This window comes from Mixophyes fleayi, chromosome 5 (assembly GCF_038048845.1).
Source record: "Mixophyes fleayi isolate aMixFle1 chromosome 5, aMixFle1.hap1, whole genome shotgun sequence".
In the NCBI taxonomy this organism is placed as follows: Eukaryota; Metazoa; Chordata; class Amphibia; order Anura; family Limnodynastidae; genus Mixophyes; species Mixophyes fleayi.
The window spans coordinates 111,139,417-111,159,166 of NC_134406.1; the positions used below are offsets into that span (position 1 = coordinate 111,139,417).

A 19,750-nucleotide genomic window follows, 5' to 3' on the forward strand; every position below is an offset into this window, starting at 1 on the left:
TCTCGGATGCTAATCACTTTTTTTAATCATTGCTGGGCAGAAGAGGAAGGCCCCTGTGTTATTATCAGCTCCATCAGCAGTGCATAAAGGCAACTTATACATACATCGCTTTAAATTCACTTTTTATATCCAGCCAGCACATTCTTATTTTTATTTTTTAAAAATTAAGACACATCCACTTTTGGACATGTCCCAGATATGTATCCTACCCTTTCAGATAATCCCACCCCATGGTAAACCACCTTAAACCAGGAGCTGCAGACAGCCAATCGCGGTGCAAACTTATAATAGGGAGACAGGGTGGCTGTAGAGCCTCTCCCTAGCCTCTATTGTTCTCTTCAGGAGAGACATGAACAGACTCACTCTCCTTGCTTTGCTAACTTCAGTTACAACAGTGTACAACTCCTTATTATTAAGAGAGCACTTTACAGAACGACTAAACAACAACATTTTAGTTTTCATATATGAATGAAAAAGTATAGTGGTCCATGTTAATCTCACATTTCACTGCAACAATGTTAAAAAGTAAGGTTTAATAGAGTATTACTTGCTTACTCGTACACCATAGAGACAACCAAAGCACATTCCACTCTGCCTCCCCTAATGATGTGTATGTAAATGTATATGCGCTTGTGTGTGTGTGTGTGTGTATATATATATATATATATATATATATATATATATATATATATATATAAATATTACACACACAGATCAGCCTTAACATTAACACCACTGACAAGTGAAGTTAATAAAATTGATTATCTCGTTACAATGGAACCTGTCACCTGGTGGAACATATTAGGCAGCAAGTGAACAGCCAGTTTTTGAAGTTTATGTGTTGGAAGCAGGAAAAATGGGCAAGATTACGGATCTGAGCGATTTTGGTCTAAATTGTGATAGCTAGACTACTGGGTCAGAGCATCTCCAAAACGGCAGGTCTTGTGGGGTTTTCCTGGTATGAAGTGGTTAGTACCTAGCGAAAGTGGTTAACAGAAGAAGAATTGATGACAGGGTCATGGGTGCCAAAGACTCATTGATGCGTGTGAGGAGCAAAAGCCTGTCTGGTTCAATCCCACAGAAGTTGTATCACAAATTGCTGAAATAGTTCATGCTAGCTATAATAGAAGGGTGTCAGCACACATAGTGCATTAAGCTTGCTGCACATCAAACTGTGTAGTTGCAGACTGGTCAGAGTGCCCATGCTGACCAATGTACACTGCTGAAAGCATCTACAATGGGCACATGAGTGCCAGAGCTGTACCATGGAGCAATGGAAGAAGGTGGTCTGGTCTGATGAATCTTATTTTCTTTTACATCATGTAGATAGCTGGGTGCATGTGCATCATTTACCTGGGAAAGAGATGGCATCAGGATGCACTATGGGAAGAAGGCAAGCCAGCGGAGGCAGTGTGATGCTCTGGACTATACTATGCTATGGGCTATGTTGATGTAATGATGTTACTTTGACACGTACCACCTACCTAAACATTGTTGTAGACAAAGTACAGCAATGGTTCTACCTGATGGTAGTTGCCTCTTTAAGCTGGATAATGTGCCCTGCCACACTGCAAAGATTGTTTAGTAATGGTTTGAGGAACATGGCAAAGAATTCAAGGTGATGATTTGGTCTCAAAATTCCCCAGCTCTCAATCATATCAATGTGCTGGAAAAACTTAATGGAGACTCCAACTTACAGGACTTAAAGGATCTGCTGCTAATGTCTTGGTGTCAGAAACCACAGGACACATTCAGAATACTTGTGGAGTCCATGCAACGATGAGTTAGAGTTGTTTTGGCGGCACAAGGGAGACCTACACAATACTAGGCAGGTGGCTGTGGAAGATGGGAATCTTATACATATTGGTTATGAAAGGATTGTATCAGTGTAGGTAAACAAGAAATGTATTGGTATGAGAGGATAAGTACGGGTGAGTTCATCAATCATCCTCCTTCTGTAAGTACCATCTGCCGCTGTAAGGTGAGTGTGTGTGAACTATTTTTGTGGACTAAGCCTGTTTTATTTGCTACACACACTTAGGAGCGGACACCAGGCTCCACATTGCAATCATATGTTGTTTCACTATCATCACACTAAAGTTATATGTAAGTGGATACAATTGGTGTTTAATTAGGACTTGAGAGGATATGTTTCCTTCACTGTTTGTGTCAAATTTGATGCAATTTAGACTTGTTGTCAGTATGGATTATGGTGTATATACTCGGTACATCCCATTATTTACCACCCTGCCTGCTGTAATCTTACACCCAGCATATTGTTTGCTTATATCAGTGCCCTGATTTATTTTAATTGCTTGGGTCAATATTCAATACATATGTTTAAAGTAATCGAATGGGCTTTGTAATTACTACTTGTCTATACTACACTTATCCTCACATACCAATACATTCCTTGTTTACCTACATGGATACAACCCTTTCATAACCAATTGTGCTTGTTCTTTAATTATTCTATTTGGAGATCTGGACTACTCTCCTCCGATCTATTCAAATTTTTCCTTCTCTCTGTTAGAGCTAGTGGGTGTGGTTTAATCGCATAGTTGATACAGCTGGTTAGTGCAAGCTCTATTTAACAGGAGGTAGCAAGCGATTTCATTGAGCTTGTGATTTCACTGCTTTTTTGATTTAGTAACATAGTAACATAGTAACATAGTAACATAGTTGATGAGGTTGAAAAAAGACACCAGTCCATCAAGTTCAACCTATTTTGGATCTCCTGCGATCCTGCACTTATATTTGAAATTAATCCAGAGTAGGCAACCGCCCATCTGTTTCAATTTTGAAAATCCCCCCAGACTCAATAGTGCAATCCAATTTTTACCCTATATCCACTACTATCCTTTATTTTAAATTAACGGTTGTATCCCTGGATACACCTTTCCGCTAAAAATTTGTCTAACCCTTTCTTAAACATATCTATTGAATCTGCCATCACAACCTTCCCTGGCAATGAATTCCATATCTTGACTGCCCTTACTGTAAAGAACCCCTTCCTTTGCTGGTTGTGAAATTTCCTCTCCTCTAACCTTAGGGGATGACCACGAGTCCTGTGTATGGTCCTTGGGGTAAAAAGTTCCCATGAAAGCTCTCTGTATTGACCCTTAATGTATTTGTACATAGTAATCATATCTCCCCTTAGGCGCCTCTTTTCTAAAGTAAACATGCCTAAACTGGCTAACCTTTCCTCATAACTTAATGACTCCATACCCTTTATCAATTTTGTCGCCCTTCTCTGAACCCTTTCTAGTTCCAAGTGCTGTTTTTGTTTAAAGTGTGGAGTTGGTTCCATTAAGGATTGCTGTGCTGTGCTGAGAGAGTGATATAGTTTGGGGAATTATTCTGTGTGTTTATTGAACGGGATTCGTTTTTCTGTGTGTTTATTAAGTGGTTTTTTTTTGTTTTTTTTTCCTTCTCTCTGTTAGAGCTAGTGGGTGTGGTTTAATTGCATAGTTGATACAGCTGGTTAGTGCAAGCTCTATTTAACAGGAGGTAGCAAGCGATTTCATTGAGCTTGTGATTTCACTGCTTTTTTGATTTCAAGTGCTGTTTTTGTTTAAAGTGTGGAGTTGGTTCCATTAAGGAGTTGAATCCAGGAAGGGGTTTAATCTGGTAAGTGGCTAGGAAAGGCTAGTACTAAAGTTCACTGTGGGCTATAAGAAGTTAGGTTAGCCATAATAAGATGAGTAGTAGCAGGCTTGATGATCTCACTCAATGCATATCTTGTCATATGTATGCACACTTGGAGCAAGTGTTCCAAGGTTTATACCTCTGTGAGAAATGTGAGCAATTGGTCTCTTTGGAAGCCCAGGTAACTGATCTAAAGCAGACCATTGCAACATTGAGAGACATTGCCAACCTGGAGCAGAGTTTACAGCTCACCGTTGATGCGTTATCTGAGCAGGGTGGAGCAGAGACAGAGGAGGATGCACAGGTAGGCAGCTGGGTAACAGTTACTAGGGGTAGCAGAGGGAGGAAGAGGCAGGCCAGTTCTGAGCTAGGCAATCCCAGCAGATTTGCCAGATTGGATGAAGATACTGTGGAAGGCAGTTCAGAATTGGTAGAGTTGGATGACACTGCTTCCTCTAGCAACCAGGGGAATGGTCTCTCCAGCACAGAGGGGACCAAAGTTACTCAGGGACCCAGGCAGATTGTGGTGGTAGGGGATTCAATTATTAGGAAGGTAGATAGGGCAATCTGTTACCGGGACCGTGCATGCCGAACAGTGTGTTGTCTCCCGGGTGCTCGGGCTCGGCATATTGCGGATCGGGTGGACAGATTGTTGGGAGGGGCTGGGAATGACCCAGCGGTTTTGGTGCATGTTGGCACCAATGACCGAGTTAGAGGAAGAAGGGGTGTCCTAAAGAATGATTTCAGGGACATAGGTCGCAAACTTAAGGCAAGGACATCCAAGGTAGTATTTTCGGAAATACTACCTGTGCCACGCGCTAGTCCAGGGAGGCAGCGGGAGATTAGGGAGGTTAATGCGTGGCTAAAAGATTGGTGTAGGAAGGAGGGTTTTGGATTCTTAGAGCACTGGGCTGATTTCTCGGTCAGTTGCCATCTTTATTGTCGTGATGGATTGCACCTGAATGAGGAGGGGGCTGCAGTGCTAGGGGAGAGGATGGTTAGAAGGTTGGAGGAGATTTTAAACTAGGCTCTGGGGGGGAGGGGCAAGCAAGTATTTATGGGATAGACATTGAGAGTAGTAAGGAGGAATTTAACAAGAGTAAAGGGGGTGGAGAGGGGGGAAAGGGAAGCATAGCCAATAAGGAGCGGCCCTTTTTAAAGCAAAAAGAAATACCCAAGGGAGGCAATAGACTTAAGTGTATGCTTGCAAATGCAAGAAGCCTGACAGGTAAAATGGGGGAGTTAGAACTAGTAGCAATGAATGAGCAGTATGATATTATAGGTATTACTGAGACCTGGTGGGATGATACACATGACTGGGCAGTCAACTTGGAAGGCTATTCTCTCTTCAGGAGGGATAGGGTAAATAAAAGGGGAGGAGGAGTATGTCTTTATATTAAGCCAGAATTAAAACCAAGTATTCAGGAAGTTATATACGAGAATATTGGTGATAATATAGAGGCATTGTGGGTGGAAATATCCAGCGGAGGAAAAAGTTCAGAGAAGTTTCTGATAGGGATATGCTATAAACCGCCAGATATTAGTACGATTGAGGAAGCCCAACTTCTACAGCAAATTGAAAAGGCTACACAACTAGGTCAAATTTTAATTATGGGGGATTTTAATTATCCGGACATTGATTGGAGTACTGAGACCTGCGGTACAGCTAGGGGAAATAGGTTTCTGAGCACGCTAAAAGACCATTACATGTCCCAATTAGTTGAGGAACCAACTAGGAACCGGACTATACTGGACCTAGTAATAACAAACAATGTAGACGTAATATCAAATATTCAAGTAAAGGAGCACTTGGGAAACAGTGATCATAATATGGTCTCATTTGAAATTAGTTTCCAGAAACAACAGTATAAGGGATCAACTAGGACTTTAAACTTTAAAAAGGCAAATTTTAATATGCTAAAGGAGTCTATAAAGAGCATAGACTGGGACAAAGCCTTTGAAGGAAAAAATACGGAAGAAATGTGGGCTGTCTTTAAAATGTTGTTGCAAACATACACGTATAAGTTCATTCCTATGGGAAATAAATGTAAAAGAATTAAGTCTAAACCAATGTGGCTAAATAAAAAGGTAAGGGAAGAAATGCAAAGGAAGAAGCGTGCATTTAAATTGTTTAAGTCTGAAGGGTCAGAGGAGTCCTTCCATAGGTACAAGGAATGTAATAAAACATGCAAAAAGGAAATTAGATTGGCTAAATTAGAAAATGAAAGGCACGTTGCAAAAGAAAGTAAGACAAACCCCAAAAAGTTTTTTAAGTATATAAATGGCAAAAGGATTAAAAAAGATAATATAGGACCCCTAAAAAGTGAGATGGGTGAATTGATAAATGATACTAAGGAAAAAGCAGAGATATTAAACACGTTCTTTTCTTCAGTATTTACCAGAGAGGAACAAATGGCAGGAGTAATACATAAAAATGGAAATGAAACCATGCCATTAATTAATACTTGGTTGTCAGAGGAAGAAGTCCAAAGGCGACTGAAGAATATTAAGATAAATAAAGCTCCAGGTCCAGATGGCATACACCCAAGGGTCCTTATGGAATTAAACTCGGAAATAGCTAGACCGCTATTCTTAATTTTCAGAGATTCAATCTCATCAGGCTCAGTACCAAGGGATTGGCGAATAGCAGATGTGGTGCCGTTGTTTAAAAAGGGGACGAGATCACAACCAGAGAATTATAGACCTGTAAGCCTGACATCAATAGTGGGGAAACTACTGGAAGGTATTTTAAGGGACAGTATTCAGCATTACTTGGTACGCAATAAAATTATAAGTGGGAATCAACATGGATTTGTGAGGGATAGGTCATGTCAAACTAATCTAATTAGTTTCTACGAGGAAGTTAGTGGGAACTTAGACATGGGCAGGACAGTAGATGTGGTCTACTTAGATTTTGCAAAGGCCTTTGATACAGTGCCACACAAGAGGTTGGTTTACAAAATAAGGGAACTGGGTCTAGAAATCAAAATTTGTACTTGGATCGAAAACTGGTTAGAGAATAGGGAACAGAGAGTTGTGATAAATGGAACATTTTCTAATTGGTCAAAGGTCTTAAGTGGAGTTCCTCAAGGTTCCGTGCTGGGACCACTCCTTTTTAATATATTTATTAATGACCTTGGTGATGGTTTAGAGAGTAAAGTTTCTATTTTTGCAGATGACACTAAACTCTGTAAGGTAATAAAATCAGAGCAAGATGTAGCTTCTCTACAGAGGGACTTAAATAAACTGGAGGATTGGGCGGCTAAATGGAATATGAGGTTTAACACAGATAAATGTAAGGTTATGCATTCAGGGATCAAAAACAAGAACGCAATCTATAAATTAAATGGAATTAATTTGGGAGAATCTATAATGGAAAAGGATTTGGGAGTGCTCGTAGACAGTAGACTTAGCAATAGTGCTCAATGTCAAGCAGCAGCTGCAAGGGCAAACAAAGTATTGGCATGCATAAAAAGGGGCATAGATGCAAGGGAAGACAGTGTAATTTTGCCACTGTATAAATCATTGGTAAGACCTCATCTTGAATATGCAGTACAGTTCTGGGCACCACTCTATAAAAAAGATAATTTGGAACTAGAAAGGGTTCAGAGAAGGGCGACAAAATTGATAAAGGGTATGGAGTCATTAAGTTATGAGGAAAGGTTAGCCAGTTTAGGCATGTTTACTTTAGAAAAGAGGCGCCTAAGGGGAGATATGATTACTATGTACAAATACATTAGGGGTCAATACAGAGAGCTTTCATGGGAACTTTTTACCCAAAGGACCATACACAGGATTCGTGGTCATCCCCTAAGGTTAGAGGAGAGGAAATTTCACAACCAGCAAAGGAAGGGGTTCTTTACAGTAAGGGCAGTCAAGATATGGAATTCATTGCCAGGGAAGGTTGTGATGGCAGATTCAATAGATATGTTTAAGAAAGGGTTAGACAAATTTTTAGCGGAAAGGTGTATCCAGGGATACGACCGTTAATTTAAAATAAAGGATAGTAGTGGATATAGGGTAAAAATTGGATTGCAATATTGAGTCTGGGGGGATTTTCAAAATTGAAACAGATGGGCGGTTGCCTACTCTGGATTAATTTCAAATATAAGTGCAGGATCGCAGGAGATCCAAAATAGGTTGAACTTGATGGACTGGTGTCTTTTTTCAACCTCATCAACTATGTTACTATGTTACTATGTTACAAATACTCAATTTATTTAGGGAAGCGCGTCTCTGTGGAATGATAAGAATGAAAGCCTGACTGCAGAGTATTCAATAGGTTGTTTGTGATAAGTAAGCGTGTGAGGCGAGTGTAGGCAAGTCTCTCTATATAAATAAAATATATATGCAAACTAAAATGTGTCCATTTGTTATGGCATCAGTGACCATGCCCAGGTGTATGAATCACCTTATAGTACATTTCTTCAGGGTGAGCTTACTCACACACTACAGCCTCATAAAACAGAGTGTGTGTATATATATATATATATATATATATATATATATATATATATATATATATATATTGGGATTATAATACCTGAGACATCCGATGTGTTGATAAATACCTAAATATGACCAACATATATTACTCACTGTTTCTAGGTTCTGTCCCAGTTGCTCCATTGGTCTCTCAGTTTTAACTGCCAATAATTGTCATCAAATTTACTATTAAAGTACTATTTTCAGGTAATTAGAAACAAATTCTACATTTGTTTCTACAAAATATTTAAAACAATATTTTCCTTTAAATATTTTAGATATTACTACTTCACAATCTTGATTGCAATGGTCCTCTTTGTTGTGAGTTGTTCTTTCATTGATGAAATATAAAATATAAATATTTTCTCAGATTGTCAGGGTATCCGAACTGAACAGTCTGAAGAAATGAAGATGGCGGACAAAAGGTTATCTGCCAATGTCAGGTAAACATGCTCATTCATCACTGACTTGACCTATTTTACAGTTTGGGACACAACCTGCCTCCATACTGTATAATCAATGAGTGATGCCACAGGAGGAAGGAGTGGACGCTTTCTCTGTATATTATTTCCCATGAATGTTGCAGAAATTCTGCACTTAATAATCTATGTTCCATTTAAAGTGAAATAACCAAAATGTAGTTTGGGGGGGAAAAAAGTGGTCAAAAATACAAGCATAATACATTTTTCCTGGGAAATTTACACTGTATATTTAAATTAACATTTTGAGAACAGCTGCCCTAGGTTGTCCCTGTTTTACTATTATTTGGCATTACGTAAAAACCATCACAATAAATAAGCATTTTAAATATAATCTACCCCCTACTATGTCATACTTTTAATTTGATCAAGATTTTCTTACCTACTATATAGTGTTATATTAATATCATCTGTCACCTTCATTTTAAATCCGACTAGCACTATTCCTGCAAAGAGGAAGCAGACAGATTCAACAGTAGCTAAAAAATGGTGCCCTTTGAGAGAGGAATGCAATGGAAATTAGAAAGTCAAATTTTCTTAGTAACATAATTATATATTTGTTTTAAATTTATATTTCATCTTATTATTTGATCGCTCTTCAGGAGAACTGTCACTGACCAACAATCTTGCAATGACAATGGTGATCACTACTGTGTAGATGAAAATACAGAAAGAAGAAACCATTATCTTGACTTAGCTGGAATAGAAAATTATACTTCAAGATTTGGTCCAGGTGAGAATATAAAAATATATACATAATAATGTTTAGTTAATGATAAAGACAATTTATGTATGAGACTGCAGTGATTGATCAGTAGTGAATTACATTGCTTATATGATATGAAAATATTCTCTTTGAGCACAAAGTAAAACATAAGCTTTATGTGGTATTAATGTGACAATAGCAAGACTAATCAAAATGAAAAAAGTATAATATAATTGTGCAATGTAAAAAGCTAGGAATGTATCTACTCTGTTTAGAGTGGACAGACATTAAAATGTGAGGTAGGGGACGTACAGGAAATATCAGCATGTGTAGCAGTATTGAAGAAATCTTTCGTTTGGGTTCTCAGACTGAGAGGTTATAATGTAAGTGTAACCGGGTCCCATTATGCCCTATGTGGAGAAGACACAGCATTGGAAGAGTTCATTTCCAGTGCTGAGGAGTCGTATGTGTCAAATATGTATTTTTTTTTATAAATTTGTAATGTGGGTGCTGCGACGTCAGGAGGGTTAATGTCCCGGTGGCATACGGGTTACATCCTGGTTGTATAAAGGTATGTAAAAGTGTGCCAAATGTGTTCTAAAAGTGGTAAAAATGTTTGTTATTATTTCTTCCCCTATATTGTTGAAAAATTAAATTTGACAAATTAAAGGTAAACAGCATATTATTAAAGTAATGACATGTGATGATACCCAGCTCCTACACTTGTAGTGGAGACATGTAAAGCGGGCAGCATGCAAAAAACACTACCACATGTCACCACCACTCCCAAGCAAGTATGGGGTCAATGGAACCAATGGGTTCCTTTCCAGTATACAAAAGGGGGGGATTTGCACTCTACTCCGAGGTTGCAAGAGCTGCATAAACCAAGGGTATCCGTCCCTCAATAAAACAATTAGTTAATAGAGGTTATGCGCTCATTGGCTGATGTTTCAGTCTTATCTTAATTAAGCTACAATGATTAATGGTTTCCAATCAATTACTGTATATGAATATTGACCATACTTATCCTGGCAATTAATAGGTATCCCATGATTGTTATTATATCCTGGCTCCTAATAATTGAGACCTTTTGGTATTTTAATTCTGTTTAATAATAAACAATATCAATGCTTTAAAATATTCAATTAAAATGCAATAGCAAATTTTAAATTTGTAGCAACTACTCCTCCATCAAAAATTACCACAAACAATAAAAGAACTGTACATACTGAGTGCCTCATACAATGTATATAAATTTGCATAATACGTAAAACTTTCCATTAAGATGTTAAATAAATAAAACTTAGTTGATATATTCTAGCCAAGTATTAAATTGCAAGTGCCACTGGTGACCAGGATGTAAGTAATGTCCAATGTTAAAATATCAGATTCAATGAGATGGTAAAGCGATAGTAATCCACTGTATAGGAATATCAAAAATCTTAAGAAATATATAGTCATCAGTAAGCAGATAAGATGGAAGAGCCTATGAACCTATTAGGGCTAACACTGGAGGCAGTGACAGCCTTCCGCCGCCTAACATGCACAAAAATCTAGAAGAGCCATTATTTCAGGTATAGGCTCCATTACTGCCAACTTGTCACATTACAGTGATACATTTCTTCAACCGCATGTCAAAAAACAAAAGGCATACCTCAAAGACACCACTCACGTTCGGCAACACCTAGAGGAGGTGATGTGGAAACCAGGGAGCTGGCTGGTAACCTGTGATGTGTCATCCTTACATACAGTCATTAAGCACAACCTTTTTAAAGAGCACTATATACTTTATGGAAACAGAATCTTCCCTCAATTGCAACCAAATAGACTATCCTAAAAGAATATAGAATTTATTCTAACCCACAACTATTTTTGGTTTAAGGATCATTTTTTCCTACAGTTGCAAGGCACAGCTATTGGCACCAGGTTCGTGTCCAGCTATGCAAATTTATATATGAGCTATTGGGAAAACCTATTCATTTGGTCCAATAATAGCTGGGCTATGAACCTGGTGCTCTGAAAGCGCTACATTGATGATGTGCTGATCATATGGGAGGGTATTTTGATATTCCTATACAGTGGATTACTATCGCTTTACCATCTCATTGAATCTGATATTTCAACATTGGACATTATTTACATCCTGATGCCCAGTGGCACTTACAATTTAACACTTGGCTAGAATATATCAATTAAGTTTTATTTATTTAACATCTTAATGGAATGTTTTACTTATTTATGCAAATTTATATACATTGTGTGAGGCACTCAGTATGTGCAGTTTTATTGTTTGTGATAATTTTTGATACAGGAGTAGTTGGTACACATTTATTTCCTTTCCAGTAACCGTTTACATACTTTAACTTGGGAAAAAAAGTTAGTAAATGCATGGTTTTTAGTGTAAATTGGTATGAGGCTCAAGGCAGTAAAAATGTTAACAGTAATTTGCCAATTACTAATTATTAGTGATCGTATTTGTGAGAATACCGGATTAATGATTTTCCTGCACCAGCACAACAAACAGATTACAGAAGTTTAAGGAACCAGTACCAGTGGGTTCACAGCAACAAAGCCTAATGTACTACATTATCTGAAAGGTGCTTATACTCACTGTTCCCCCAAAGTGCAGTCCAGGCTGTTGAACCACAATATTCATTCATCTATCAACAAGGTAAGGATCAAGCTCAATATATCTCTGCTTTTGACATGCTCACAAAGTGGCGAAGTTCTCAGAGGCTATAAGGGAACCAATCACCAGCATGATCTACAACCAACCCAACAGCAGTCATAACCCCTACTTGGTATTACAAGCAGAAAATTCTCATTGGTGTGGTGATGCCTCCTTGGATCTAGACTCTCATTCCCATGCTGATGTGGCTTCAGCAGATCAGGAACTACATAGCGCTTGTTCGCCCAAGCAGAAAATTCCCATTGGTGTGGTGATGCCTCCTTGGATCCAGACTCTCATTCTTATGGTGATGTGGCTTCAGCAGATCAGGAACTACATAGCGCTTGTTCGCCCAAGCAGAAAATTCCCATTGGTGTGGTGATGCCTCCTTGGATCCAGACTCTCATTCCCATGGTGATGTGGCTTCAGCAGATCAGGAACTACATAGCGCTTGTTCGCCCAATTGGTACCTGCTTATTACTCATTGGGCTGTTTCCAAGTTTCTCCCGTAGGTAGCGGGTCCCCTGTGGTGTTTGCTATGGAAGTCTAGCTGGCAATGATAATACACAAAGGATACCAATTGAATCAGAGCATAATCCCTAGGGTATGGGCATCTTGAGCCATCCCATAAGTTACTTGTATAGAAGTATACCCTCTCTGTCGGTGTTGTAAGAGCTAAATATGTAAATTAAGTTATCCTTCCATCAGAGAACTTAATGGTTTTGTCACGGAAACTGGTGAATATTTAGTGAATCCCGTGTAGCTGCCAACTAGTGAGGCTCATTCAGGGGTGTGGAGTCTAACGGTAGGTGGTGGTCACCAGTGACCCCCGCAAGAGGGTATGGAATTTGCTGCACCTATGCCGCAGGTCGCGGTTCTCAGAATGAGTAGTGGCAGAGCTATAGGCAGAGCCCGATACAGAGGAAGGGTAACGGTAGATCAGAGAAATACTGAAGGTATAAGCAGGAAGCCGGTCTAATCGTAATGCTGAGCTGAGATGAGTAGTGGAGCTGAATAGAAAAGAACTGGCAAATACATGGATACTCAGGACATCACACGTGAACAGTGGTAGTACAATAGAGTCAATAGTAGAGTAGAACTACAGCTAATCCGTAGATGGTAACTCAGAGCAATAGCAGGTGAATTACTGGTACAGCGGCAGTTCAAATAAAGGTAGTAGCGGTGTGGAACTTAGCTGATCCGTAGATGGTAATACAGCAGCAGCGGAGAGTTCCTGATAAAGCGGCAGTTCCAATAACGTAGTAGCGGAGTAGAACTTAACTGAACTGAAGATGGAACACAGAACACGGCCCGGGAATACAGGTGCAGCGCTAGTTCTAGTAGAGACAACGGAGAGAAGCTACAGCTGGTTCAAAAGTGGTGATGCAAAGCAGCAGCAGGTGAGTTGAACCGAACGGAGCCAAGTCCTTAGTGAGAGTGAGTAACTTGAAGAACAGGCATTGTATAAAAGGAAATGGGAGGTTTAAATAGTGCTCCAAAGTGTCAGGACCAATGGGAACAGGTAGGAGGTCATAAGAGAGAGTGGTAGGTAACACATGCGCAGAACAGGAGACCAGATAGTGGCTGTTGAACCAGGACTGTAATTCAGGATACCAGGATCACCGCTTATGGGAGAGAGGTAACAACGCCGGTGCTTATTCGCGGGGCCGGCGTGTGACAGGTTTTAACAAGGACCCTAGCGTACAATTGTAGGTATACACAAAGAAGGTAATGTATGATAAATGGCAGTGTAAGTAATCTACACTTTTAGTTGTTGAATATCCATAGAGGTAAAAACATGCACATTATACAGTAGCCAAAAACAAGGAAAAAATCGCTCTCTTTGATTAGTAGTACAATTGCAGGTACATTGTACAAACAGTTGACACAAAATTGAAACAATTTATAATGCTTCTGTGTTCTTAATTAAAGGAAGCAATATTGTCCATAAACAACACGTATCTTGTTTAGTGTTGCAGTCTCCAAGGTTCAATTGTATAAGGATATGAATGTTTGCTTACGGAGCGCTGTGACAAGGTTATCCATAAACTGCAGATGGAAGACGTGTCATTAAATGCCGTTACCCCTTAATACCTACTATTTAAACCTTAAAATAACGACACAAGAGTTTTGGCAAAATAATAGGTCACAGTTTATTGAATAATGAATGAGCTTAAATTGGTGGTGGAGAAGGCAAGTTGCTAGATGGCACAACCAGTATACATAGCCAAACAGTGTATGGCCATAAGGCAACCAATGGTCCCAGGACAATAGTCCTATACGATTGGCCGGCGCTTAATCTGGCGGCAGAGTGACCACACCTCCTCTGTACTCACAATGCCTTGCCCGCACAAGGCCTATCAAGGGATCCCCCAGATGGGGAACCAAGAGCCATAATACTTCGAGGAGGGCAGTGACCTGCAGCCAATCAGCGATAGTACCGTATTACCGATCGCCGGTTCATAGCTGCCTTTCTGCCAAAGCTGTAGCCTTTAACGGTCTACAGCCCACCACCAAGGGACCTAATTACTGCCCCCAACTACCAAAAGATCTGCTCGATGAAGTAGAACAAACCCTCATCAGAGAGGTGAACCCCATCCCTATGATAAAGGTGGCATTGCTCTAACGTGATTAACGGGTGCCTTATACTCAAGACTCCGAGGGACTGCACTAGTTTTACCTATGGATTTATTCAATTTCTTTAACAGGCCCGGAATTACTGGTGCCGCGATGGGGCATCTCCAATGAAACCTGGGAATCACCTCAGACCAGCACAGTGTTACTGCAGGCAAGTGAGTTTTATCAAATAAATCTTCTCTAATGGCTATAATGAGGTCTAATGACTTGCCGTGACCAAAGTCGTTGCCACCATAGTGAATTAACAATATATCACAGGGGGTATGTTGCTCAATTTCTGACGAGAGTAATGGAATCAGGGAGGACCATTTTAAACCTCTCCTACCCAGTCAGCGCACAGGATGGGAAAATAGAGGGCATTTAGCAGCAGCATAATGTCTGGCCGCCCAATGAAAATATGAGTGTCCAACCACCTATACTCGAATCTTCACACCTGGAACATCTGAAGGCAGAAACACAGGGACCTCCAACAGACACCGGCCAATACTGACCTCATTTGACTGCTTCTGCCTTATATCATCCTCTACATCTGAACACGGGGGGGGGGGTATGAACCATGAGAAAGGGGGAAAAAGCCATCAAACTATGGAGGCACACCACTAATCAGGCCTTGATCCATGAGAAAGTGGGAAAATTCCTCCATGCCCCTGCTAAAAGCAACGAGCAGGCGAACCCTGGGTTAACACAAGGGCGGGAGAAATGTTAACACAAATTAAATTACACATGAGTGGGGTGAATGTAAGCTTTATACGCATCAGATGACCCGGGACTTATTACACTCTACTGACGCCCCTGACTCGGCTACGGCTGTAGCTGCCCCAAACCAGAAGGAATGGGTACCGAATGAGGCTGGATCTAGACCTACATGTACTATTGCTTTTTTGAACAGGACATTAACCACCAACTGCTAATTATGGGACGTATTACTGAAAAATGTGTGCACAGCCAACGGGCATATCACTATCATTGTGAGCCTGTTATGTGTTCCAGTGTACTCTGCCAAGCTGGTCCGTTTTCGACCTGAGGATTTTACAGGACACATGAGAAACAGAGATGTTAACATACCTAGCAAGGATTGCATTACCTGCTGATGGCTGCGAAGGGGCCACTAGCTCTCTTATGCAAAAGGCACCAGAGTAGGCTAGAGAAAAAGCGCTGCTAAATAACAGGTTCTCATATTAGTCATGAGCAATCTATGGAAACGCTACAGTTAGTTGCAACATAGCCAAAGTCACTGCATGCCTGAAATCTGCCTCACGGGGTTGCAACTTACTCCATCCCCTAAGTGCTTTGCTAATCAAAAAATTGTTTGTCAAATCTCTTTTACCTAACAAACAGTCCGTAAAAGATATACCGGCTAACAAGACTGCAACAGATGACTTAGTGATACCTTCTTGAAATCTTGTTCTAACGAACGCCAGCATGTCATCGCTATTATCGGTTTCACACTCCCTCTGGACTCCAGGAAGGTGACTCATTGCTGCCAAGCTGCATTATATGATCTCCTGGTGTGAGGGGCTATGGAAGACTATGCCAGTCCTTGAATGCCGGCTTGATGATCTGCCAAACATAAGATGGACATAGAGTACCTGTGAGTTGAGCTTTAGGGGCAAGTTCATGGAAGCGTCTCCTCTGATGTCGTGAAAGGGCATCTGCAATTTCATTATCCACTCCTGGCAAATGCAGCGCCTTAAGAGAAATATCATATTCTAAACATCGAAGAACTAGATGCTGTAGCAGCATGATTGCCTGTGGGGAGGATACAATCTGTTTATTGATGCACTGAACTACTCCCAAGTTATCACACCAGAATATGATATTGCGGCCCTGAAGGAGGAGGGACCAAAGATCTACTGCTACTATGATTGGGAAAAACTCGAGGACTAACAAGTTGTTGACTAAACCTGAATTGAACCAGAACTAGGACCAGCATGATGCACACCAAGCCCCTTGAAAATGTGCCGAAACCACAGGACCTCGACACATCTGTATGTGTCAGGCGCCATCTCCGCACTGACACTTGGTGCAGGAGACGGACGCCTGCACCTTCTCAGCAACCACATCCTGTTGCCTAGCAGTGGGACGCTATCTCTGCTCACCTGTCTGCAGCCAGCATGTCTTACCGCCAAAATCTCCCTAACCCAATCAGGAGGCACCTTAGGGTATATAAAGCAGCCTCTGACACATGTCTACTGCCAGAGTATTTGGTCTTCAGCCTTCCTCCAGCGTTTGTTCCTGTGTTGCTGTTATTTGGATTCTGACCCCGGCTTGTTCCTGACTTCTCCTTTTGGTTCCTGATTCTGGCTTAGAGTGATATTTGGTATTGACCCGGCTTCCTGACCATTCTCCTGCTTCCGTTCCTCTGGTCTTGATCCGGCTTGCTGACTACTCTTCCATCCTGCCTCCTGGTGTGCTGTCACCGCTGCCTCAAGTGTTACCTCGCCAGGTGACTGATACTGAGGGCCGCGACTTGCACGTCCCTTGCAGCAAAGTCCATACTTCCTTGCAGGGGTTCCTGGTGGTATGTTAGACTCCATGCCTCAGTACTCAGTAGCGCCAACTGCTGGCAGGTATCATCAATTCCACCTAGTGATTCTGACAGTATGCAAATCAAGGATTTTACTGGATACGGGACTTGAGGGCCAAATGCGGACGCCATTAAATGAAGCAAGAAAGGTGGACCAAACTGCTAAATCTCCTTTTATCTCATCTGATAAGTGTACCCTGCTATGTGGACATGTATGACCCGCGGTGGCCAACTTTTCTGCAGAACACTCGACCCATGGGAATTACCCGACACGTGAAGTTGAATGAACCCAACAAGGCCTGTATCCAACGGAGGGGAAGCTTGTGGGAGGACAGGGCTGTATTTATCAAGGTGCGGAGTTTAACTATCTTATCAATGGGAAGGCGGCAATGGAATCTATTTCGATGCCTAAGAAAGAGAGACAGGTCGGTGGTACTTCAGTCTTATTCTGCACTACCGGGACTCCCAGGACAGCGAAAATATCTTGAGCTGACTTAAGAGCGTCTTGACATATAGAGGAATCACCCGGGCCTATGAACAAGAAGTCATTGAAGTAATGAGCTATACCTCCATGACCCGTTCATGCCTGGATACACCAGTGCAGGAAGGAGCTGAACTTCTCAAAAAATGCACAAGACTGAACAACCCATGGGGAGACAAATGTCCACGTAAAACCCATCAGGCAGCCGAAACCCCATGAATTTTTTAATTCATGGGGTTTCGGATGCAGGGGAAGGAGGCGGAAAGCAGATTCAATGTCCAATTTTGCAAGCAATGCGCCCAAAAACTTTTACTATATTGAGTGCTGTCTCAAACGATTGATATGAGACAGAGCTATGTCTGGAATCAATGGAGTCATCTTCAGAACTACCGCATGGGTGGGACGAATGCTGAATAAGTTTATACTTCTCAGCCTCTTTTTTAGGGACTACTACTGGTGAAATTACTAACCCTGGTATAGGAGGAAGGGGAAATGGACATAACATGTGGCCTAACTTAACCTTTTTCCGTATTTTATCAGCTACAACTTCCGGTAATTTGAGTGCTGAGCATAAATTCCATACAGCGCGAGCATGAACCTCTCTGTTAACTGAGTTTGAAACCGAACTGAAAGCCATCCCGTAAAAAAGAAACCAATTCCGCATTTGGAGAGAGCCTAAACCAACGATGCAGTTCCTCTATTTGAATAGGGGAGTGGGCTTTAAAAAGTAGAAAGGGGGCCTCCCCGGCCCTTGCTACAGCTGGTGTTGGGACGTGAACAATCCTTCACCGAGTGGGGGCCACAACATTGTGAGCAGATGTGTTTGTATCAACAGTTTGCCCCGTGAGTGCACACCCTGCTATTGTAGGCAAAACATCTGATTTTCGTGTTTTGGGGAGTATTGCCCTGCGCCGGAAACCTAGAGCTGCTGACTTGTAGGGTTGTGTTCGCCCCAATCCGAACCATTTTCACCCATCCCTCGACATCCATACAGTCAAAAGGGATCATCTGTCCCCCTGACACGCCTTTCTTAAACTTTTCATTGTAAGTGCGCCAATATTACCTGTCGCCGGTCAAGAAGATGTCTGTTATAAGGTAGAGGTATCGCCAGACGTCGGAAACCGCCTCTGGGCGTTATGTACGTGGCCGCGAATGATGAGAAACCTGATACCCATAAGAGAAAGGATTTAAAGGCATCCTCACCTATTCCTCCCTTGTCTTTAGCTGCCGCTAAATCCTTCCTGGCCTCTTCCGTCAATGCAAATAAGTCAACATAGAAACCTTTCTTTATACGATCGCGAGCGCTGGGGCGAAGACCACTAAGCAAGGCTGTGTTGTAACATTTAACGACGCCTGTGCTCCTACCTGCAGACTTATTGGGGAATTGGCTATCTTTTTTCTGAGTTTTTGACCCGCTAAAATGTTCATGGAGAATTCGCATCAGTTTCCACGGACCCTGCTCGTCCTCTGACGAACCTTCTATAGTGCGGTCTTTTGGTGGGCTGTGTGTGTGTAAAGGTGCAGAAAAAAAAGTTGTTATGCTCACCCGATGTGGACTCCGTATCTTCCTCAATGGTAGGGTTCCCCGAAGTTGTTTCCGGAGCTGAAACTACTGGACCCGATGTCTGGAACGTACTCAAATTCAGCGGTCTTGCCGGCAAAGGACCTGTTGACTTCGACATATGCACCTGTGTTGCTGACAAAGCAGAGAGGTTAGCAGCATCACCGAAAGGCAAGGTACTAAGGGGATTGGACATGGATTGTGCCCTTTCTATTGTGGAGGGTGGGGGCGGGGGGCCTGGCCCGCCAGCAATTGACCAGGGGAGGGAAAGGTAGAAGAAGGAATGTGCTGTGCCCTAGGGAGCTCCCATTAACTATAGTATGGGGGGAATTTAGGAATGCGACAGGGGTGAGCCCTGGGTGGCAAGTACGTATCGGACCACCCGGACTGTAAATGGGACTGCGTATTGAAGGAATATACTGCTGTAGATGGGGATGGATTGAAGGCTGCTGGTGGAAAAGGCCAAGAAGATGAATAATCACTAATGGGGTGATTATCGTTACCTGTTGGCCATGTGTTAATAGACATGGGGGTGGGGGCTCTTAAATTGTGGGAGGA

General features: G+C 41.5%; 1 protein-coding gene across 2 annotated transcripts in view; it reads left to right on the top strand.

Moving 5' to 3' along the window:
* NKD2 (NKD inhibitor of Wnt signaling pathway 2) overlaps positions 1-19,750 on the top strand; it is a 149,635-nt gene that overhangs the window by 120,841 nt on the left and 9,044 nt on the right. For both annotated transcript variants that reach the window (XM_075212689.1, XM_075212690.1), the window contains 2 exons: positions 8,504-8,576; positions 9,215-9,345. In XM_075212689.1, coding sequence (XP_075068790.1) covers positions 8,504-8,576; positions 9,215-9,345 — 204 coding nt within the window. The remainder of the gene's footprint in view (positions 1-8,503; positions 8,577-9,214; positions 9,346-19,750) is intronic.